General features: G+C 50.5%; 1 protein-coding gene across 5 annotated transcripts in view; it reads right to left on the bottom strand.

The window, feature by feature from the left end:
* Positions 1-6,318: 6,318 nt before the first annotated feature.
* Positions 6,319-23,805, bottom strand: part of CACNA1F (calcium voltage-gated channel subunit alpha1 F) — a 28,318-nt gene continuing 10,831 nt past the window's right edge. Inside the window, exons 18-48 of one of the 5 annotated variants that reach the window (XM_035288910.3) lie at positions 23,307-23,352; positions 22,750-22,801; positions 21,622-21,766; positions 21,304-21,433; positions 20,884-20,943; positions 20,635-20,741; positions 20,462-20,549; positions 19,920-20,027; positions 19,777-19,829; positions 18,450-18,596; positions 17,327-17,528; positions 17,071-17,229; positions 16,143-16,253; positions 15,804-15,887; positions 14,960-14,980; positions 14,543-14,671; positions 14,118-14,183; positions 13,774-13,865; positions 13,189-13,348; positions 12,835-12,962; positions 12,460-12,556; positions 12,171-12,273; positions 11,819-11,920; positions 11,507-11,637; positions 11,142-11,270; positions 10,092-10,261; positions 8,199-8,306; positions 7,957-8,084; positions 7,740-7,852; positions 6,871-7,068; positions 6,319-6,623 (exon numbers count right to left, since the gene is read on the bottom strand). In XM_035288910.3, coding sequence (XP_035144801.3) covers positions 6,393-6,623; positions 6,871-7,068; positions 7,740-7,852; positions 7,957-8,084; positions 8,199-8,306; positions 10,092-10,261; positions 11,142-11,270; positions 11,507-11,637; positions 11,819-11,920; positions 12,171-12,273; positions 12,460-12,556; positions 12,835-12,962; positions 13,189-13,348; positions 13,774-13,865; positions 14,118-14,183; positions 14,543-14,671; positions 14,960-14,980; positions 15,804-15,887; positions 16,143-16,253; positions 17,071-17,229; positions 17,327-17,528; positions 18,450-18,596; positions 19,777-19,829; positions 19,920-20,027; positions 20,462-20,549; positions 20,635-20,741; positions 20,884-20,943; positions 21,304-21,433; positions 21,622-21,766; positions 22,750-22,801; positions 23,307-23,352 — 3,598 coding nt within the window. In that variant the 3' untranslated portion in view covers positions 6,319-6,392. Of the gene's footprint in view, positions 6,624-6,870; positions 7,069-7,182; positions 7,853-7,956; positions 8,085-8,198; positions 8,307-10,091; positions 10,262-11,141; positions 11,271-11,506; positions 11,638-11,818; positions 11,921-12,170; positions 12,274-12,459; positions 12,557-12,834; positions 12,963-13,188; positions 13,349-13,773; positions 13,866-14,117; positions 14,184-14,542; positions 14,672-14,959; positions 14,981-15,803; positions 15,888-16,142; positions 16,254-17,070; positions 17,230-17,326; positions 17,529-18,449; positions 18,597-19,776; positions 19,830-19,919; positions 20,028-20,461; positions 20,550-20,634; positions 20,742-20,883; positions 20,944-21,303; positions 21,434-21,621; positions 21,767-22,749; positions 22,802-23,306; positions 23,353-23,805 lie in introns of those variants that run through there. The other 4 variants (XR_013531614.1, XR_013531613.1, XM_035288911.3 and 1 more) reach the window with 4 other exon arrangements.

Consider the following 23,805-nt stretch of genomic DNA (forward strand, 5'->3'; position numbering starts at 1 on the left):
AGGGGGCGGGAGGCGCCTGCTAGCAAGGGCGGCGCGGGGCGCGGCGGGGGCGGCGCGCGCTCGTTGGAACAGCCCAGGCGGCTGCAGCCCCGCCCCTCGCGCCCCCTCCTCGCCCGCCGCGCGCCTGCGCACAGCGGGTTATACCACGGTCTTCATCGGCAGCCATTCCGGCCCGGAGGCTGGAGCCGCGAGAGCATGCCGCGAACATGCCCTGGGAAAACACAGCTCGAGGGCTCGGGAGAAGAGACCTCCCCACTGGGTCCTACAACAACTTTGCCATGCCCTTTTCTGAATTTGTAAACGTGTTCGCTCATTTAGTGCTTACAGAAGTCCTATGTCGTAGGGACTATGAGGCCATTTTTACAGATGAGGAAAATGAGTCCCCAGAGAGGTTAAGTGACTCGCACAAGGTCAGCCAGCTAATAGCTGGCAGTGCCCATAGTCCCTGCAGTTTCAACGCGGTTAAGGTCTTCCAAGTTCCTTTTTCTTTTCTTTTTTAAGATGGGGTTTCGGGCCGGGCGCGGTGGCTCAAGCCTGTAATCCCAGCACGTTGGGAGGCCGAGACGGGTGGATCACGAGGTCGAGAGATCGAGACCAGCCTGGTCAACATGGTGAAACCCCGTCTCTACTAAAATTACAAAAAAAATTAGCTGGGCACAGTGGTGCGTGCCTGTAATCCCAGCTACTCAGGAGGCTGAGGCAGGAGAATTGCCTGAACCCAGGAGGCGGAGGTTGCTGTGAGCCGAGATCGTGTCATTGCACTCCAGCCTGGGTAACAAGAGCGAAACTCCGTCTCAAAAAAAAAAAAAAAAAAAAAAAAAGATGGGGTTTCACCATGATGGCCAGGCTGGTCTTGAACTCCTGACCTTAGGTGATCCACCCACCTCGGCCTCCCAAAGTGCTAGGATTACAGGCGTGAGCCACCGGGCCCGGCCCATTTTTCATAGTCTGCATTTTAAGTACATCCTAAAACCCTCTCCTTCCCCTCTCTAACCATTTCCCTTATTTCTCTCTTCCTCTTTGTTGAATTAATGCCTACTCTAACTCTGTCACTTTACCTGCTATTTATTCCTTACCTCTCTCTTAATTGGAATAACCCTCCTTCATGCAACTGAAACTAGGCCCATTAAGGTCAACAGTGATGGCCGTGATACAAAATCCAAAATACAGTTGGGGCTTAAGATACTCAAATTTGGCTGCGGTGCGGTGGCTCACGCCCAGCACTTTGGGAGGCTGAGGGGGGTGGATCACTTGAAGTCAGGAATTTGAGACTAGCCTGGCCAACATGGTAAAACCCCATCTCTACTAAAAATACAAAAATTAGCCGGGTGTGGTGGTGGACACATGTAATCCCAGTTACTCAGGAGGCTGAGGCAGGAGAATCACTTGAACCCAGGAGCGGAGGTTGCAGTGAGCCGAGATTGCACCACTGCACTCCAGCCTGGGCAACAGAGTGAGATTCCATCTCAAAAACAAAACAAACAAACAAAAACTACCGAGATACTGTTTTTCATCTTTGAGGGTAGTATCAAAAAGTTTGATAATGTTCCATATTGGTAGGTTGGCCAGAAACAAGCATTCTCATAAATCGCCTGTGGAAGTTTCATTGGTGTAACCTGTGTAGAAGGTGACTGGGCAAAATACAAAAAAGTAACAAACTCATTTAGTGTTTGATTCAGCTTCGTACTTCTAGGAATTTATCTTACAGATAAACTCATACATGTGCTAAAAGATGTATGTATAAGATGATACACGACTATGCTATTTATTTTTATTTATTTTTGAGACAGAGTCTTGCTCTGTTGCCCAGGCTGGAGTGCAGTGGTGAGATCTCAACTCACTGCAAGCTCTGCCTCCCGGGTTCAAGCAGTTCTTCCTGTCTCAGCCTCCTGAATAGCTGGGATTAAAGGCACCTGCCACCTTGCTCACCTAATTTTTTTTTTTTTGTATTTTTAGTAGAGACAAGTTTTGCCTTATTGGCTAGGCTTGTCACAAACTCCTGATCTCATGTAATCCACCCACCTTGGCCTCCCAAAGTTCTGGGATTATAGGTGTGAGCCACCGTGCCTGGCCAGGGCTGTTTATAATAGGATAAAGAATGTGTCTGGGCGTGGCGGTTCATGCTTGTAATTCCAGCACTTTGGGAGGCTGAGGCGGGCAGATCACTTGAGGCTGGAAGTTGGAGACCAGTCTGACCAACATGAAGAAACCTCATCTCTACTAAAAATACAAAATTAGCAGAGCATGATGGTACATACCTGTAACCCAGCTCGGGAGGCTGAGGCGGGAGAATCGCTTGAACCTGGGAGGCAGAGGTTGCAGTGAGGTGAGATTTCGCCATTGCACTCCAGCCTTGGCAACAAGAGTGAAACTTCATCTCAAAAAAAAAAAAAATTGCTGGTAGCCTATTTAAATAAACTCTGATACTATGTCGCTGTTATTATAATAACATGGAGCTATGGAATGATTGCCAAGATATTTAGTTAAGTAAAAAATGCAAGATGCCAAGCTGTGTGGGAATTGTGTACAAAGAGAAGAGAAGGGTTATATCAGACAGAGAATAGCTAACATTTAAATTGTGGCTGTTTTCTGTTAAGTACTGTTTAGAGAACTTTGCCTGTATTACTCACTTAAATTCTCACTGTAGCCCTATGGGACAGGTATGACAACTATCTTCATTTTACAGCTGAATAAACTAAGAGTCAGAGAGGAATTTTCCTAAGCTCACACAGCTGGTAAATGGTAGAACCAGGATATAAACCCAGGAAGTCTGGTTCCAGCACCTGTTACTCTTAGCCACTGTGCTAACTTATCAGCACACCATCTTTTTTTTCAGCACACCATCTTATATGTCTATAAAAGATACCTGATAACACTATTTGCTTCCAGAGGGTAGGGAAACTTTTCACTTTATACCCTTTGTACCTTTTGAGACTCCGTCTCAAAAATCTATATAATAAAAAAAAATGGCCTGGTAGTGTATCATTGTAGGGAGCCAGAGTAGCCCACCCCCTCTAAGGGGATCAGCAGCAAGGCTACTGTGAACTTTGGTTGAACTTCAGAAAAGTGAAACCACAGTAGGAGAATGTGTATGTCTCAAAGAAGAAAAAACAGGCCTAAAAAGAGATAACCAGCTTTCACTAACCTTGCTGCAAGATAGTTTTTAGCTAAAGTATGTTAACTGAAGTATAAAAATAATAACCACAGGCTGTTCTAAGTAACTGCACCCTCCCTCTGCTATGTGCTTTGTAAACATATAAAATTAAGTACACTAAAACAGGTCAAGGCAAAAAAAACTAACATCCTCACCTCTCAAACCACCTGGCCCAGCTTTCTCTATGTCTGTGTCTGTGTCTTTCTTTATCTCCCACCATTCCCTTAGGTCTTTAAATCCTTGTGCAGCACTGAATGCAGCACACATCAGATATCATCTCACACATCTTTTAGCACATGTATGAGTCTATCTGTAAGATAAATTCCTAGAAGTATGAAGTTGAACCAAGCAGTGAATGAATTTATTTTTCTAGATTTTGCCCAATTGCCTTCTACACAGGTTATACCAATGAAACTTCCACAGGCGATTTATGAGAATGCTTGTTTCTGGCCAACCTGCCAATATGGAACATTATCAAACTTTTTGATACTCACCACCCTGAAAGATGAAAAACAGTATCTCAGTAGTTTCTTGTTTTGCTTTGTTTTTGAGATAGTCTCACTCTGTCGCCCAGGCTGGAGTGCAGTGGTGCAATCTCAGTTCACTGCAACCTCCGCCTCCTGGGTTCAAGCAATTCTCCTGCTTCAGCCTCCTGAGTAGCTGGGATTACAGGCACATGCCACCATGTCCAGCTAATTTTTACTTTTTTTGTATTTTTAGTAGAGACGGGGTTTTACCATGTTGGCCAGGCTGGTTGTAAACTCCTGACCCCAAGTGATCCACTGTCTACAGTGCCTCCCAAAGTGCTAGGATTACAGGTGTGAGCCACTGCACTCAGCCTACTTTTTGAATTTTGAAACTTCTGATTAAATATATGTTTCTTTTTTTTTTTTTTTTTTTTAGACGGAGTTTTGCTGTTGTTACCCAGACTGGAGTGCAATGGCTCGGCTCACCGCAACCTCCGCCTCCTGGGTTCAAGCAATTCTCCTGCCTCAGCCTCCTGAGTAGCTGGGACTACAGGCGCGCATCACCACGCCCAGCTAATTTTTGCATTTTTAGTAGAGACGGGGTTTCACCTTGTTGACCAGGATGGTCTCGATCTCTTGACCTCGTGATCCACCCGCCTCAGCCTCCCAAAGTGCTGGGATTACAGGTATGAGCCACCGCACCCAGCTCTTTCTTTCTTTTTTGAGACAGGGTCTCCCTGTGTTGCCCAGGCTGGAGTGCAGTGTCATGAGTATGGCTCACTGCAGCCTCCACCTCCTGGGCTCGAGTGATCCTCCTACCTCAGACGTCTGTGTATCTGACCATAGGTTTGAGCCACCATGCCCAGCTAATTATTTTTTCTTATAGAGATGAGGTCTCACTTTGTTGCTCAGGCTGGTCTTGAACTCCTGGGCTCAAGTGATCATCTCACCTCAGCCTCCCAAAGTGCTAGAATTATGGGCATCAGTGACCATGCCCAGCCCAATACCTGTTCTTTTAAACATGAAAATTCATACAAATATGTAATGGATACTTCCCAGTTGTTACCTTATTGGGGGAAGCAGTAGACAGAAGGGGTTAAAAACATGGATCTTGGCATCAAAGTGCTTAAATTTGAATCCCACCTCTGATATTTCTTCTTGTTTGACCTTGGACAAGTAAGATGGTTTAAATGGTATCCATAAGGTTGTTGCACTGATTCAACGAGATAATCACTGTGATGCACTTAGCACAGGGCCCAATAAATGGTTCGTTTTACCTCCCACACATCTCTGGAATCCACTCACTTCTCACCAGCTCCTCTGCCACCTCCCCTGGCTAAGGCAACCATCGTTCCTGCCAATTTTAGCATCTCCAGTCTCTTCCCCCTCCCTTCTGTTTTCAGCATAGCCGTCAGAGCATCTATTTAAAATGCAATGTTAACTATGTCACTACCCTACTCAAATCCTTCCCATGGCTCCCCATTGCTTATAGGAAAAATCCCAGAGTTTGGGGCCTGGCATTTAAGGCTCCGCCTGATCTGGCCTCAGTGGCTTCTCCCACTTCATCCATCAACAGTCTCCCTTCACTCTCTATGCCCTACCCATGACTTGCTGTTCCCACCAATCTCCAGCACAGCCACTTCAAGCCTTTCTTTCAAGGCCTAATGTAACTCAACATTTTCATTCAGTCTCCAATTCTAGCTTCCCTCAAATTTCAGTCCTGGCTTGATTGGCACAAATTATACAAATGAGAAACCCTTGCTCTGAAATCTGGGAAGAGGTCCTCCCCGCCTGGTGGTCTCGTCCTGCACCACAGCCAAGGCTACTTTCAATTCCTCTGGAGTGGGGCTGACTCTCACTTTGGATGAGACCTGTCCAGTGTTTCAGCCAGCTCAATTTGTCCCGAGGTAAACACAGACCCAGTGCCTGGCATGCAGTAAATGCCTGATAAGCCTTCACTGAACAAATGCAACCCCAAAGGCTGGGTGATGAGTAAAGCTGGGGCGAGAAGCAGAGAGGACCTCTGGGATCTGTGTGGGAGAAGAGTAGGTTACTCTTAGGTGGTCTCAGAAAGCCAAGTGGGCCCTGAGTGGGTTCCCTAGGGCTGGGAGCCCTGCCCTTTGCTGTCAACCTACGTTGTCTACTGATGGATTTAGAGTTTCTTTTCTTTCTCATGCAGAAGGTGGGAGGTGGGAGACAGGGCGATCCCAACTTAGCTGCCCTAAAATTACTGTTGCCATCAGAGGACCCCTTTGCCTAAGACATGTCATCACATAACGGGCTGATTCCAACCTTCAGGCCTCTCCCCTGGCAGGACTCTCCTCTGGATTTCCTTGTCCCTTCTCATCCGTCTACCCTTCCTAGTTTGACCTGGCTGAGCCCTTGTGAAATCTCTGCCTTTCCTCCTCTCCAGATCCAAGCACTCGTCACACCCTCTCTCCCCGCTTTCCTCCATCTCTGTCCAGTGCCCTCCCCCTCCCCCTCCTCCACTCTGCCTCCAGCTTTTTTTGGCTGCTGTCTCTTCCTCCTCCTCCTCCTCCTCCCTCCTTCCCTGACGCTGAATAATCAGGCCTGGCTGTCCTGGTTTCTGGAAATACCCGTGTGTGGGCAGTGGCTCAGGGCTGGAACAGGGGATGGATGGATGGGGGCCCCTGGGCAGCCCCAGACCCCCAGTGCAAAGATAAGAAAATCCAGGGGTGTGGTCCATGCCTGTCTCCTGCTGGGGAGGGGAGGGCAGGAGGTTTATTGAGCAGTGGGGGAGGGGTGGGAATTCAGAGGGCATGGACACAGGCCATCTCGTCTCCCAAGTCCTCCTCATCGAAGCGGGAGAGGATGGACTCCTCATCGCTATAGAGCGAGCTGGTCCCCTGTGCCAGCAGGTCACTGGCAGCACTGTCCATCTCATCCAGCGTCAGGCGACATGCATCTGCAATCTCCTGCTTGGCCAGGGCCACAAAGTGTGGGTCCCGAGCAAACAGGCCCAGACCCTCCGAGATGAGCACCTGGGGGCACAGGTGGAATCAGTGTTGACCAAGGGCACAGTGTGCACAGAGGGTTCAATGTGGATAAATGACGTGCCCATGAGGGCATGTAGGGAACTCAGTGGGGGACGGGGTGAGCAGAGGTTGTAGGGCAAAGGGATATCTATATGCACAATGAAGGACCTGGGGACTCCTTCCCCTCCTCCTCCAGCTCCCACCTCCTTCCCTTCTCCCCCATCCATCTTGTCTATATGCCCTCTGGACTCACAGCCTCCACCAAGCTGTCGGCGCTGCCCCTCTTGCCATGGCTGGGATCCGAGTGGGTTCCAGGCACGTGCAGACAGGTGAAGGTTCGCAGTGGGCCACTGGATCTGCCGAGGTACCCCTCCCCTGCTGCCCCCTCTTCCACCAACAACAACGGGGCATACAGGAGCCGACCCCGCTGAGGTGGTGTTGCCCAGGAACCCTGAGCCGGAATAAACATCAGAGGGGCAGGGATGGATGAGTAGGGTATGAGGATCTAGGACTCACTCCTGTGCCTACTCCTTTTCCTCAATATACAACTGGAATGAAACTGAATGGATGTAAATCAGGTTTGAGTTTATTTATGTAAGAACGCAGAAGGCCTGGGTTTAAATGTCAACTCTGCCACTTACTAGCTGCATGATCTGGGATAAACCTCTCTGGGTCTCAGTTTCCTCACAAGTACAGTGAACGTTGTGTGCATTCATTCATATGTGTCCTGTTCTTCAGAAGGGCCTGAAGCCTGGAGCAGTAGCTCATGCCTGTAATCTCAGCACTTTGGGAGGCTGAGACGGGCAGATTACCTGAGGTCAGGAGTTTGAGACCAGCCTGGCCAACATGCTGAAACAGTGTCTCTACTAAAAATACAAAAATTAGCTGGGCATGGTGGCAGGCACCTGTAATCCCAGCTACTTGGAAAGCTGAAGCAGGAGAATCGCTTGAACCCGGGAGGTGGAGGTTGCAGTGAGCCGAGATTGCCTGGCTCACTCCAGCCTGGGTGACAGATCAAAACTCCATGTAAAAAAAAAGAAGGGCCCGATGTACTGTGTTTGAGAAATTCAGCGTAGGCTGCCCCCACCTCTCCAGACCCCAGCACCACTTCCAAAGCTTCACCTGAGCCCTGCTGGGCCCTGAATTTCGCCCACGATGATAGGTGCCTGGGATGGGCAAATCCTCACAACTGCCCTGGCGCTGCAGACACTGGATGGTGAAGGAGGGCTTCCGACCTGGAGGTGGGTGGGGCACCAGGGGCAAATAACAATGTCAGTGCTTCCCCAGATCTCTGTCCTGCAGGCCCTTGGGGGCTCCTTGGATCCATCCCTGCTCTCACCTGCAGGTGTGGGAGGCAGCAGACGGCGGCGTGGTGCAAGGTGCCCATCCATGTATCTCTGAGCTCTGTGAGGTGGCAAAAGGACTGGGCATGGAGGAGTCCCTGCCTGCTCATCTATGTAGGAGAGCCTGTGTGGGCGGGAAGGCCAGGGACAAACTTGGGCAACAGTCCTCCCTTACTCAGTTCCCACCCCTCCCTCACCCCAGCTCATGGGTTCATCCCATGTAGCATGGCCAGTGTACCGATCGGGGACTTCCTCCTCCTCATCCTTCTCGTCTTGACCTTTGGTTCCCTTGGGCTGAGAATTTCCTTCTTCTGGGATGGTGAAAATGAGAGCCCCAGAGCCTCTCCTGTGGAAAGTGAGGCACATTAAGCAGACCAGATCCCCCAATATGTGGTCCTGGGCCCCTGGTTCCACTCATCACATGCCCCAACCCCTACAGAAACACTGGGCTTTTTGATTTTTTTTTTTGTTGTTGAGGGCAAGTCACATAAAATTAACATTAACCATTTTAAAGTGACAATGGGCTTTTGTTTAATAAACGTTCATCTCATTGGAAGGATCCAAAGTTTCAAAAAAAAAAAAAAAATCAAAGTTGACCTGTTAGAGAGACAGCTTCAACACAAAACTGGGCATGTATTAGGAATGGGGGAGCCTGTAAAACCTTGGCACTTTATTTTTTTATTTCCATTTTTTTCTTTCTTTTTTTTGGTAATTACCCACTCATGACATCTAATTGTTTTTTTTTTTTTTTTTGAGATGGAGTTTTACTCTCGTTGCCCAGGCTGGAGTGCAATGGTGTGATCTCGGCTCACCGAAACCCACGCCTCCCAGGTTCAAGTGATTCTCCAGTCTCAGCCTCCTGACTAGCTGGGATTACAGGCATGTGCCACCATACCCAGCTAATTTTGTATTTTTAGCAGAGACAGGGTTTCTCCATGTTGGCCAGGCTGGTCTTGAACACCCAACCTCAGGTGACCCGCCCGCCTTGGCCTCCCAAAGAGCTGAGATTACAGGCATGAGCCACCACGCCCGGCCGTATTTCTATTTTTTATTTTCCAAGACAGGGTCTTACTCTGTCACTCAGGCTGGAGTGCAGCGGCATGATCTCAGCTCACTGCAGCCTCAACCTCCCAGGCTCAATTGATCCTCCCACCTCAGCCTCCCAAATAGCTGGGACTACAGGCATGAGCTACCACGCTCAGCTATTTTTTTATTTTTTATATGGACAGGGTCTCATTATGTTGTGCAGGCTGGTCTTACAATACTGGGCTCAAGCGATCCTCCTGCCTTTGCCTCCCAAAGTGCTGGGATTACCAGTGTGAGCCACTGTGCCTGGCCAAGCTAGACACTCTAATTATTATTTTTTAAGATTTTCATTTCATCTGCTTATGTATTGCCTAAAAGACAGGTGCTTGACATGCATTACCTCATTTCATCCTTTCTTTATCCCTGTGAAGTGCTTTATCATCCCCTTTATACAGGTGAGGAAACTGAGGCTTACAGAATGAAGTGACTAGGCCAGGCTTGGTGGCTCACGCCTGTAATCCCAGCACTTGGGAAACCGAGGCAGGCGGATCACCTGAGGTCAGGAGTTTGAGACCAGCCTGGCCAACATGGGGAAATTCCATTTCTACTAAACATACAAAAAAAAAATTAGCCATCATGGTGCACGGCTATAATCCCAGCTACTCAGGAGGCTGAGGCAGGAGAATTGCTTGAACCTGGGAGGTGGAGGTTACAGTGAGCTGAAATCGAGCCACTGCACTCCAACCTAGGCAACAGAGCAGGACTTTGTCTCACAAAAAAAAGGAAAAAAAAAAAAAAAAAGAAATGAAGTGGCTAGCCCAAGGTCACTTAGCAAATGGCAGAGCCAGGATCTGAAGTGAAACTCTTGGTGTCACATAATGTGCTTTTTGCATTAAACCTTTGCATTGCCTTTCTCAAATATGAATGTCTTATCATCCTCTATTTTTACCTGAGCCCTTGAAACACCTCCATGCTTCCCAAACTTCTGCTTGAAGGCCTCTAGGCCCTCTCTACTACCACCCAACTTCCTGTCTCCTGAATTACTTCTATCCAGTGTCTAGTCCTTGCCTTCCCTCACAATCTACCTCCAGACACTTGACAATACCTGTAGGTGTGGGATCCAGTCTGGGATACACTGGGCTGACTGGAGGTGGGAGTCCCCCTGTCATCTTCACTGGGCCCAAGGGAGAGTGAATCTGGAAGTCTGTCCCCGACAGGCATAGACACAGAAATCCTGGAGCCCCGGCAAGATGGGGGCTGGGAGACCATTGTGGCCTGTGGAGAGTCACAGGACTGAGTGTTGCATCCCCACTGTGGCTAAGTCATTTGGTCATATAGCATATCTCCCCCACAGGTCCATGAATGTGGGCCTTGCCCTCCAACAGCAGTGGTAAATATCAAATAAATAAATAAATAAATATTTGTGATAGGGTCTTGTTCTGTCACCAGGCAGGAGTGCAGTGGCACAATCATGGCTCACTGTGGTCTCAACCTCCCAGGCTCAAGTGATCCTCCTGACTCAGCATCACAAATAGCTGGGATTACAGGCTTGGACCACCACTCCTGGCTACTTAATTTTTTTTTTTTGAGACTGAGTTTCGCTCTTGTTACCCAGGCTGGAGTGCAATGGTGAGATCTCGGCTCACCGCAACCTCCGCCTCCTGGGTTCAGGCAATTCTCCTGCCTCAGCCTCCTGAGTAACTGGGATTACAGGCACACGCCACCATGCCCAGCTAATTTTTTGTATTTTTAGTAGAGACGGGGTTTCACCATGTTGACCAGGATGGTCTCGATCTCTTTACCTCGTGATCCACCCGCCTCGGCCTCCCAAAGTGCTGGGATTACAGGCTTGAGCCACCGCGCCCAGCCCTTTAATTTTTTTTTTTTTTTAGAGAGGCGGATTTACTATGTTGCCAGGGCTGGTCTCGAACTCTAGGGTTCAAGAGATCCTCCCACCTTGGCCTCCCAAAGTGCTGGGATTATAGGTGTGAGCCATGGCTCCCGGCCTCAAATATTTCTCTACTGCAGAGGGAGCTTCTCTGGTGGGACGGGGGGGAGGGGGGGGCTTCTTCCCAGAAACAGTGTCAAAATCACTCAGGGAATTGATGAAGTATTTCACAACCAAGTTCCTGGGAGAGTGAAAACTTGTCCTTACTCTGTTAGTTTCCAAGTTTTTCTCATCTTCCTCCTCCACTCCCTCCTGCCCCTCTTCCTCCTCCTCCGTGTCACAGGTGAGAGCCTGGCGAATCTCAGGACCCAAGTTCTGCAGGCTCCGCAGACCAGCCTGTGGGGGTGAAGAAATAGGGAAGCAGGCAGCTCAGGGTTTGAACTTTCCTTCTCTGTTTTCCATGCAGGTGGGTAGGGTGGGGGAAGGAGTCCTTCAGCCACCCTGGCCCTTTGTGAGCCCTGGAGCCTCAGTTTCCTTATCTGTGACATGGGTTTCACAAGATCAAAATGGAGGTCAGCCTCAGCCACACACTGCCACAAGTGCCCATTCACACCAGGCCCTGCCCCGAAGACCTGAAGGGCGGAGGAGGTGCTAGGGGCAGCCTCGTTTCCTAGTAGCCCCTTTTCTTTCCTCCGCCGGAATTTGCGGAAATAGTCCTGGATCAGAAATGTGGCGTAGAACTTGCCCACGGTGACCTCCTCCTCTAGAGGCAAGGGATAGAAGGCAAGATCACACAGGGGTCCTCTGCCCCAGCCCGCCTCCCCACCTCCCTATCCACCAGCATGGACTTCCCTTAGCCCTCCGGCTAGCGCTGGTTTTGTGGTGGAGAGCGATCATCTGCCATTCAGAAGCTGGCGCAGGGAACTGGGGCGGGGATAGCTCACCGTCTGGTGGGGGAATGACCTCATCTAGCAGCTTCTGCTTCATCCGCTTCCAGATCTTTTTGATGACAATCCGCAGCTCCTGGTTTGCTTGCTCCAGGTTCCCTGCGTTGGAGGAGGATGTGGGGCATAAGCCAATAGGAAGAATCTCCACAGCTGCCCCCTCACTGTTGGGGGGGGGGCTTCACAAGCTGCTACCGCAGATGCACACCGCCCCCATTGGAGGGGAGGGAACAGGCCTGGAGAATCTGGTCACCCATTTTGAGGTTCAGAGCTAGGAGTGGGGCCATCATTCAATGAGTTTGGTCCTTTTACCCTCCCCAGGGAGGATCCCACTCCTGCCCCTCCCCTACACCTTCTGTCTTGATCTTCAGGGATGTCCGAACCAGGGCAAAGAGTGTGGCGTTGAATGTCACCGTCCCATCTGAGTTGAGGGGCATGTTCATTGCCACAAGTCTCTGTGAACACCAGAGACATGAAACCCACTCTGGGAAAATGCCGGGTATGCAGGCACAAATGTCCAAGGGCAGAAACCTCTGAGGATAGGACCAAACACCCCTTCCAACCCAAGGCAGATCCCTTCCCACCCTTGCCCTGTGATAGACAGCCCTCTCAGGGGCCTGGGGGTGGAGAGGTGCACAGACCTTGCAGGCCACTCGGTGTGGGCACAGCTTCCCGAATCCCAAAGGGGGCTGGATACGTCTCAGCAGGGCAACCACATCCAAGTGTTTGATGCGGCCTCTGGGGGAGGAGTAGAGGTGCCACTGGATTGGTGATACCCCCTCTAGCTCTTTCTCAAGGCCTGATCAGCTCATCACTACCTCCCCCCACCAACACTTCAGAGCTTGCCAGGGAAGAATCAGAGGGCAGTCAGAGAGGGCAGAGGATGGGACAGTGGACACCTTGGGGCATCTATTGACTGGGTAATGAGACGCAGAGGTCAGAGGTTCTGTGGCTAGGGGATTGTGTAGGGCGGTGCATTGTCCCCTGGATTCTAGGTAAGGGGGTGGAGGGCATACTTGGCCCCAGGGTCATATTCAGACCAGATCCTCTTGAATTCATCAAGGTGATGGGGGCCCAGGATGGACCAATCTCTGGTGAGATAATCAAAGTTGTCCATGATCACAGCCACAAAGAGATTTATGATCTGTGGAGCAATGAGTAGGGGAGCGGTTAGGTGAAGGGCAGAACAGTGTCATGGAGGGATGGTGGGAGGCTAGTGTGGGCTTATATGGTCACTGGGTCATGAGTCTGGGTTGATCCTGTCATCAGGCCGGTCACTCTGAAGATCTGGGCTGCCCACATCGCATCCCTGAGCCCCTCAGGCCCAGCGCCCATGACAGTGGTGGTGGTTGTGAGGAAATGGTTCTTACCAGGAAGGCACAGAGCATGAAGAAGCTGATGAAATAAGCGATGGCAAAATTGCTACCACAGGTAAACTCTTCACCAGGGCCGAAGTCAGATTCAGGATCACACCGACTTCCAGGAAGGCTGGCAAGCATTATCTCCTGCCATGCCTCACCGGTGGCACACCTAGTGGGGGTCACACAGGGGTAGAATCCTGAAGGGGAGGCTAAGAAGTCATGGCAAATGGAGTTGCGGGAGGACTGGAGAATGAGGAGATGACCTACTTCTCACAAGGGGCTGCATCTTGCACAGATAATATTTTAATATTTTAACACCAGTGTGACCATGTTGATGACAGTGAAGTTTGCATCTTACAAATGAGGCACTGAAACCTGAGAAGGGGATGCGTCTTACAGCTAGAAAGAGAATGGCTGAGGCTAGAATATTCTAACAGATTTCTCACATCATAGCCAGGAAACATCTCGAGTTGTATGGAGTCCCACGGTGCCCTGTTATTCCCATAGCTCAAGCAGTCTGGGGCTCAGAGAGGGTGTGTGTGCACCCATGGGCATGCTGGAGATTGAGGTGGCAGGGGATTGAGTAGATGTCACCTGAACAGAAGGAGCACAGCCTGTGGAAAGGTCTGGAAGTTGTTGTTTCGGTTTATCTGTGTGCCATCCTGAAGAGCCACCTTGCCGAACATCTGTGGACATACCAGGGCTGTGTCAGTGAGGTGAACCCATGCCCCACCCATTTCACACCTCCTAATACCTAAAGGAGCCTCATAACTCTGACAAACAGGGCATCACTGCTGATCTCATTTCACAGACATGTAGATTAACCCAGGGCTGCCCAGTTGTCTGTCTACTCGCCACCCCTACTTTCGAGCTATTCCTACCCTATCGCCTGTCAGCAGAGGAGTGCCTAAGGGATGCCTCCTAGGGTTCCCACTTGCCTGCATGCCAATGACCGCGTAGATGAAGAATATCATTGCGATGAGAAGAGCCACATAGGGCAAGGCCTATAGGGATGGGGGAGGGTGGCAGAGAATAGATGCACGGGTTCAGGCAGAGAACTATAAGCCCCAGAATGCACTGCTTTCCCTGGCCTGGGCCTACTGGGAGTTGCAGTCCATCTCCAAAGTGCCCAGGACTATGGTGTCTCTCAAATGTGAACATAGTGTTAAGTAGATAGAGTAAACTCACTGACGCCAGAAGTGTGTTGAGAATGGAGAGTCCAGAAAAGAGAGAACATTGGAAATGATTATTTGGAAATGGGTATGGCATGCTGGGAGATGTAGTACTGAGGGTGGTAAAGGGGCAGGCTGAGATGTGCAAGAAGGGGGAGAGGTATGGTCAAAGGGATGGAGTAGGGGATTACCTGGAAGGACTTGATGAATGTCCAGAGCAATGTGCGGATTCCTTCACCCTTACTGAGAAGCTTGACCAGCCTCATGACTCGGAAGAGGCGAAAGAAGGTGATGGAAATTCGAGAGCTGTCTTCAGAGCTCTGGGGTGAGGGGTGCAGTAGAGATGACCAGTTTGCACTCCAGCTATCTCCCTATCTCATGCTCTCCCAGTACCCAAATCACTCAGGTCCTAGGGTAAACCGGAGGGACGGAGGGACGGAGGGACGGAGGGACGGAGGGACGGAGGGACGGAGGGACGGAGGGACGGAGGGACGGAGGGACGGAGGGACGGAGGGACGGAGGGACGGAGGGACGGAGGGACGGAGGGACGGAGGGACGGAGGGACATGGGAAAAGAAGCAGAGAGTCCCTATTATGAGGGTAGGCTACCTCACCAAGGTGGCCACCATTCTGGAGGGAGATACGGCCAAGAAAGGTGATAGGGGAGATGATGAGATCATAGGCCCAAATGAACAAGGGGAGAAATGATGAAGCAGATATAGGGGGTAGTGGTGGGGTCATTATACAGGGGACAGTAGGAAAGTTTATGTGGTAGTGGATTAGGATGTTGTGGAAAAAGTTGGTAATGGGAGTGGAAGGGAGAGGAGAGAGTAAAGGAGGTGATGGATGAGACATTGGAGCCAACAGAGGAAATGATGGAATCAGTGGAGTCATGGAGATGATGGAGATGAGAGATTCAATGGAGGAGCCAATGGAGAAGCCAGTGATGGAGATATGGAACCAGCAGCGTTGTCAGTTGAGGCGACAGAACCATGTAGTACCCAACGGAGGTGATGGAGCCAATGATATAGTCAGTGGTGATGACAGAGCCATGAAAGAGCCAGTGTCAGAGACGATGAAGTTGGTGGAGAAATGAAGCCAATGAAGTCATCAGAAAAGATGCAGCCAAAGCAGGAGTCAGTAGAGATGACAGAGCCAATGGATGGGGGATGTAAAGGCAATGAAAGAAATAACAGAAATAACAGGAGAGGCATTTCAGCTGATGGTGGAGCCAGCAGATAGATTATAAAATGGAATGAGGAAGCTGGTACAGGGGGATTTTGGCTGAACTCAATAAGGACTCAGAAGAGACAGAGCTAGAAAGAGAAGCACTGAGTCTCCAGGAGTAGGGAGGATGTGAGTGGGAGCCACCTACCCACGTGAAAGGGAGCCCCCGCATAAAGGTGAGGGAAGGTGTTAGGGTGAGTGGATTAGCGGAAAGGCCAGTTCTCACATTGACTTCAGTGACGGCAATGTCCACTACGCTGCCCACCACAATAAGAGCATCAAACGTGTTCCAGGCATCAGTAAAGTAATGCTGCAGGCAGGAGAAAAGCAGTGACCTTTCTTCTCAAAGTTCTTAAGCCAGGGTAGGGTGCCAGTAGTAGTAGGGGTCGCTGAGGGGGCCAGGGTTTAGCTTGGACCACACAATAGGCCTGCATCTGAATCCCTCTCAGTCCCTAGCCTCACACTCCCTGGTTGCTTCCCACATCCCCAACCCTAGAGCTTTGCAATGTGCTCCACCCCCAAGGAATTCATCCACTGGTGTGTGGGGTTAGAGCAGGGGGGCCACCTTGGGCTTGAAGGCGATGATTTTGAGAACCATCTCGATAGTGAAGAGGCCAGTGAAGACCATGTTGAGGATGTCCATGGCATAGTTGAACGGAGCAGTCTGCTCATAGTGCTACAGGAGAAAATCAAGTGGAGATGGAGCCTGAGGCAGAGATGCCCCACTCCCAACCAAATATTCCTTGGCCTGGGCTGAGGCGAGTGGGGACATGATTGCACTGCAGATTGGCCAAACCCCTTGCACTGTCTGCCTCCCATTATGGATACTGGAAAGTTTAGTTCTTGATTCCTGGCTTGTCTTGTAGCTAGGCAACGCCAGGTTGACTAAAGATACATAAACATAAATCTGCTGTTGATTAGCAGCTTCTGTAAAAAATATTTTGCTTTCCAATAAGAGGATCAAATGAGGAGAGGCCCCCCTGGTACAACTCTCCCTCCTTTTTCCTGCCTTGAGTGTGGTTTTGATGCCTGGAGCTCTGACCATGAAACAACAACCATGAGAACAAATGCCAATTTGCTTAGAATGGTGAAGCAGAAAGACAGACAGAGCATGGGTCCCTGATGAACAATGAATGGCCTACCTCTGCACTTCTTGATACATGAGGTAATTACCACAGTTCATTGACTCCAGGAAGCACCTCTTTTTACATTTTAGAATCTCTGAAATTGGGTGCATTTTATAATCAATGGCAACTTACAATGGCCACTGGCTACTTTTTTTTCCACATTCTCACATCTCTGAAATCAGGATGCAACTTACAAGTATTGGGCGTAGACTTGAAGAAATTTGGCAAATGTCTTTATAGCTTAAGTCGCTGTTAGTTGGCAGGGGGTTTGTTACTTGCAGCCTAAAGTGTTCCTAATGGTTCCCAAGGGATTGTTTGGAAAGAATAGGGTCAGAGTCTGGTGAGGGGCAGGCAGAGATCTCAGACCTGCATGGCTAGGGCAACTGTGTTAAGCAGGATGAGCAGGAACATCAGGTACTCGAAGGCAGCCGAGTTCACAGCGGCCCACACACGATACTGATGCGGGTTCTTGGGGATGTAACGGCGGAGAGGCTGGGCCTTGAGGGCATATTCCACACATTGACGCTGCATACCAGGGCAGGACATGAGTGAGCAGTGGGGTCCTGAGGCAAGGGGGAAAGGGTTGGTGACTATCCATAGGGGGTCAGGGGTCAGAGGTCACCTGGTTCTTGTCCAGCTCACAGTTTTGGTACTCCTGCTCGCCCTGGGCACGGAAGGTGATGATGACGAAGCCCACGAAGATGTTCATCATGAAGAATGCGATGATGATGATGTAGACAATGAAGAACACCGAGATTTCCACACGGTAATTATAGATGGGGCCATGGTCCTCTGCGTATGCGTCGATGGCCTTGTATAGCAGTCTGTGGGAGCCAGAGGGGGGTAGACGTGGGGCAGGTTAGGGGATTTCCCAGATCCCCTCAGACCTGTCCCCAGTCCACTTACCACATACACCCCAGGGTTTCCTGCCCAGCACCCCAAAGACTCCTAAATCTCCTGACCTAACCACCTGGGACCTCCATACATACCCTAAGGGACCCCTGCCAGGCTCTCAAAGAGTCACAAATCCCCTGTCCCACACCCTCAGAAACCCCCATACAGCCCTCCAGAGAGTCTCCATTCGGACCCTCAAAGATTCAGAAATCCCCTAAGTTCCCACAGACCTTCAAATCCCCTTCTCCAACCACCTGAAGACCCCCATGCAGCTCTCCAGAACTTCCCCACAATCCCCCAACGATCTGGAATACATATATATATATATTTTACCTCTGTAACAAAATTCCTCTTGGCAGAACGATCTGGAAATTTATCCCTGTCCCATCAACTTGAATCCTTGCTCCATCTCTTCCCGGAGCTCCCCAACTAGTACCCCAAAGAGTTGCACAGCTTTTTAGAAATCCCTGAATCTCAGTTTCATCTCTTTGAAAACCAAGGTGTTTGGCCCACCTTGAAGAGCTGCATCCTGATGCAAGCGACCAACCGGACCTCCACTCTGTACCCCCAGACCATCTCCAATCCTCTCTAGGCTTCTATCTAGCTACGTAGTCCCTTAGAGACCTCTGTCCAATTCCTGGAGACTCCTCACCTAAGTCCCCAAAGAACCCCCACCCAGCTTCTGGGAACCCCACCTCTACAGTCCTCTGATACATCTCCCACTCTCCAGAAAACGCTATCTAGTCTCGAGAGACCTTCGTCACATCCCCACCCTTTCCCAGGAGATCCCAACCCAATCCTGCAGAGACCCCTGCCTCATCCCCTTATATCCCCAGGGCCTTGTCCCTCACGCAGGCCAGCCTTCAAAGGTGGAGACAGTGAAAAGGGCCATCATGGCTGAAAGGACATTGTCAAAGTTGAAATCACTGTTGACCCAGAGCCGCTCTCGAACCAGGGGCCGTGACACATCTCCATCTGGATACACCAGGAAGGAGCCCCTGTGGATTTTGCAAACAGGTTAGATGGGTGAGGAGGGGTGAGGAACTGGAGAAAAGGGTCTGTGGTCCCCAGCATGGAGGCACCAGGACATAGTGGTGGAGCAGGATGATCTGGGTTCAAATCCTGTCCCTCCATGTCCTGGCTGAATGACCTTGCGCATTCACCCTCTCTGCTTCTGTTTCCCCATTCTAAGAAATAAAGATAATAACAGAATTGATTTCCTGGCTTGTCACAAGTCAATAAATGAGACTAGTGTCTGGCACATAGTTGGCATCATTTCCTCATCACCATTATCATCCTCATCATCACCCACCAGGAAAAAGTATAATGAATAATAGCCAACGTTTATTAGCACTAACTATATGCTAGGCACTGAGCTAGATTTTTTTTTTTTGAGACTGAGTCTCCCTCTGTCACCCCCAGGCTGAAGTGCAGTGGGATCATCTCAGCTCACTGCAACCTCCGCCTCCTGGGTTCAAGTGATTCTCCCACCTCAGCTTCCTGAGTAGCTGGGATTACAGGCACACAACACTAAGCCCAGCTAATTTTTGTATTTTTAGTAGAGACAGGGTTTCACCATCTTGGCTAGGCTGGTGTTGAACTCCCAACCTCAGGTGATCTGCTTGCCTTGGCCTCCCAAAGTGTTGGGATTACAGGTGTGGACCACAGCGCCCGGCCCAAGCTAGGTTTTCTGTGTAGCAACTTTACATTGTACAAAGTACATTTTCCATGTAGTAATTCATTTACTCTTCACAACAGCCTTGTGAGATAGGTACTGTTTAGCCCCATTTTTCAGTTGAGTGAAATGGGACTGAAAAAGGTTAAGAAATGTACCTAAGTCTCATGAAGTGGATTTGAAACAGGAATATCTGACTTCAGGGCCCGGGCTTTTAACTAATACCCTCTACAGGAGTTTCAAAAAGATGGAAGCTGGGGGCTCAGGGCAGGGGTGGTGATTGCTAAGAGGTCTGGAGTGGAATGTAGGTCACCCTGGGGAATGTGGAGAGGGATCTGGGGAGGTATCAAGGGGATCTCCAAAGACTTGGTGAGATCTGAGGGCCTCCGCAGTTCTTGGGACAATTCCAGGACTGTATCTTTGGGCCTTGATGAGATCTAGGGTCTCTATAGTCTTTGGAAGGGGTCTTGAGCGCCGTGGAAGGCAGGGGCTTGGGCACTCACTTGCATTCTTGGGGGGTGTGTTTGGCCTCGTCCGTGCAGGTGTAGAATTTCCCCTGTAGGGAGGATGTCTGTCAAGTAAGTTAACGCTTCATCACGCCCCCGCCCAGACCCCTGCCTGGCGTTCCCTCCAGTGTTTGCCCCACCTTGAAGAGCTGCACCCCGATGCAAGCGAACATAAATTGCAGAAGTGTGGTGACAATCATGATGTTCCCGATGGTCCGGATGGCCACAAATACACACTGCACCACGTGCTGCGGGCACCGAAGCATATGGCTACTGAACACTGCAGGCCGCAGTGGTCATGGGGCAGGGACTCTGGTCATAGATGCAGCTCAGGGACTTGGGCTGGGAACATGTAGTGATGGGTCAGGGATGTATGGTTAGCAACATGTGTTCAAGAGGCAAGACGTGTGGGCACCCACCAGGAATGTGTTTGCTGGGTGGGGATCTGTGGCCACCTGTCAGGGAGCTGGGTCTGAGAAATGTGGCCACTGGTAAGAAATGTATGGTTACTTGGAAGGAACATGGGTCAGGCCACATGGCTAGCGATCAGGGATGTGTGTTTACATGTCAGGTCCAGGCTGTATGGTCACACACCAGTGCAAATGGTCAGTCTGACCACCGATCCTGGCCCCAGGGGCAGGGTAGGGCCTGGGTCCTGTGGGTTTGGGTGGGGTGGGGTTACCTTGAGTCCCTTGGCCCTGTTGATGGCTCGGAGGGGCCGCAGTACTCGAAGTACTCGCAGAATCTTCACCACTGAGATGGCGCTGGAGCTGAGGAGGGGGCAATCCTCAGGCCCTGGCCCTGGCTGGGCCCTGCGAGAGGAATGGGGTGGGCTGCGGGGGTGCTGTCACTTACTGGATGCCAAAGGAGATGAGGGACACGCTGACTACCAGCAGATCCAACATATTAAACCAGCTACGGCAGAAGGAGCCGCGGTGCAGGAAAGCCCCAAACACTGTCATCTGGGGACAGGAGGACATAAGGCTAGACTCCAGACCTGGGGATGATGGGGGCTGGAGGAGGTGGGGATGGGGACAGGAGAGGTGGGCTACAAGGTGAGAGTGCCGGGGCAACTGAGGGAAGGACTGTGGTCCCATTAGTCACCTTTAGTAGAATCTCCACAGTGAAAATGGAGGTGAAGGCATAGTCGAAGTAACCCAGAATCTGGGGGGGTGAGAAAGAGTGGGGAGCCACCAAGGCACGACTCAAGGGGATCCTAGGTGATTTCTCAAAAGGCTTGGCCATCAGAAAGATTAGGGTTCCAATTTGGACTCCTCTGCCTCTACCCAGCTACATGGGCGCCCTTGGCCTGCCTAACCTCTCTGAGCACAGTGCCTCCTCCCTGGCGCTTCCCTGTGTGTTGCACACACAGTAAAGGCTGGAATTGCATCAGCCGCCATTATTGAGCCTCTCTCTTGGCTCATCTAGGGCTCTTCTCCTTGTCTCCACCCTGCCCCAGCTTGTGCCCACTAGGACTGCCCTGGGAGGGTCCCCTCAGCTCCTAGCTCCCAGCCAAAGGCTCACGTGGTTTCGGAAGGAGTGTGCTCGGATGGGGTCCTCGGCAGCCAGGGATACACTGCTGAGGATGATGAACACCAGGATAAGATTGGTGAAGACATGATGGTGGATGAGGGTGTGGCAGCCCTTCCTCAGCCTGCAGAGAGGGAGTGGGCCATGGTCAGAACTCAGGAACACAAAATTGATCGGGGATTCCAAGGGCTACAGTTCTGGCCCTGCCACAACAGGCCATGCCCTCACTCCCACCTTGGCTGCTCCATGGTCCTCCGTCTGCCCCAGCCCCTCCTGCCTCACCCTCCGCCCCCCGCCACTTCCAGCACTCACGGATTGGTTTGACTGAGGCAGAAGAAGGCGCTGCCCTCAGGGATGGGTATGACTTTCTCCTTGGGTACAACTTCCTGCAGGAGTTCCACACCCCCTGCACCCTCTTCCTCTTCTTCCTCTTCCTCTTCCTCCTCCTCCTCCATGTCTGGCACCAGGGAAAGACCACAAAAGAAAATTAATTGAGTAAGTTGATATAAAGCACCCAGAACACAGTGTTTGTCCTATGGCAAATTCTTCCCATTTCCCTGTTAGAATGTTGGCTCCTCCAGGAAGGTATTTTAGTCTGTTTTGTTCACTTCTGTGTCCACAGCACTTAGAACAGTGCCTGAGACACAGTAGGAGCTCAGTAAATGTGTGTTTAATGAGTGTTGTATATACACACTATTATATAATAAAGGCTCTGAGAAGTTCAGCAATAAGCAAAACGTGTTTATCTTCTTTTTTTTTTCTTTTTAGAGATAGGGTCTCACTCTGTCCTCTAGGCTGAACTTTAATGGTGCCATCATGGCTCACTGCAACCTTGAACTCCTGGGCTCAACTGATCCTCCTGCCTTAGCCTCCTGAGTAGCTGGGACTACAGTATAGCATCATCATGCCTGGCTAATTAAATTTTTTTTTTGAGACGGAGTTTCACTGTTGTTACCCAGACTGGAGTGCAGTGTCAGGATCTTGGCTCACCGCAACCTCTGCCTTCTGGGTTCAAGCAATTCTCCTGCCTCAGCCCCTGAGGAGCTGGGACTACAGGCGCGCACCACCATGCCCAGCTAATTTTTGTATTTTTAGTAGAGATGGGGTTTCACCTTGGTGACCAGGATGGTCTGGATCTCTTGGCCTCGTGATCCACCCGCCTTGGCCTCCCAAAGTGCTGGGATTATAGGCGTGAGCCACTGCGCCCGGCCTAAATTTTTTTTTGTAGAGATGGAGTCTTGCTATGTTGCCCAGGTTGCGTTTCTCGTCTTTAACTTCAACGTTCCTAAATATTGCTAACCACATACCAAGTCTGTTATTTTCAGGATGATCTTGGAAAAGGCTGATCTCTGGAGAGGAGGGTCTCAGGGAGCAGGAGCTGTCTGCCTGAGCTCTGTCCCCAAGATCCCACACTTGCTCCACCTGGCCCTGCCCACTTGCCTGCTCCTTCACTTCTTGCACCGTCCTCTTCCTCTTTCTCCACACCAGGCACCTGAGGACAGGAAGACGGGGGTCATCAATGGTGAGGGAGACACAGGGAATGGAAACAGGAGAGGCATGGAAGAAATGCAATAATAGGGGAATGAATAGGCAGAGAATGAAGGTTAAAGACATGCACATGGCCAGGTATGGTGGCTCATGCTTGTAATTCCAGCACTTTGGGAGGCTGAAGCAGGTGGACCACTTGAGGTCTGAAGTTTGAGATCAGGCTGGCCAACATGGTGAAATCCCATCTCTATCAAAAATAACAAAAATTAGCTGGGTGTGGTGGTGCACATCTGTAATCCGTTACTCAGGAGGCTGAGGCAGGAGAATCTCTTGAACTCAGGAGGCGGAGGCTGCAGTGAGCCGAGATGGCACCACTGCACTCCAGCCTGGCTGACAGAGTGAGACTCCATCTCAAAATAAAACAACAACAACATAAAAGCAGACATACACACATAGACAGGTGGTGGTGGAAGTGGGAGTTGTAGACAGTGTCCACACTTGTAACTCACCAGCTCTCCATTCTCCTGTGGGAGGTCCTTCTCACTGCTCTTCTCCCTGTGTGAGGAAATAGGGGGTGATTTCTGCAGATGGGCAAGACTGAGGGGGATCACTACAGTCAGAACAGACCTTTCTTGGGTCCCATAGAACCTTCTTGCTTCCACTCTTCCCTGCTGCCCCTCCCCCAACAGTCTGCTCTCAAAACAGCCAGAGGGAGCCCGTTGAACCCCGTCTGGGACATCCCAACTCTGCCTACAACCCTCCCATGGCTCCTTAACTCAGGAAAAACTACAGTTCTCACCCTGGCCCAGAAAGCCCTGGATATGGCTCCCACATTTCCTCCATCGATCTTCACTCCATACCATTCTCCTACTTGCTCGATCCATTCCAGCCTGTTTCTTTTTTTTTTTTTTAAACAGAGTCTTACTCTATTGCTCAGGCGAGAGTATAGTGGTGCAATCTCGGCTCACTGCAACCTCTGCTGTGGGTTCAAGAGAGCCTGTCCAGCTA

This window comes from Callithrix jacchus, chromosome X (genome assembly GCF_049354715.1).
Source record: "Callithrix jacchus isolate 240 chromosome X, calJac240_pri, whole genome shotgun sequence".
NCBI classification, from domain to species: Eukaryota; Metazoa; Chordata; class Mammalia; order Primates; family Cebidae; genus Callithrix; species Callithrix jacchus.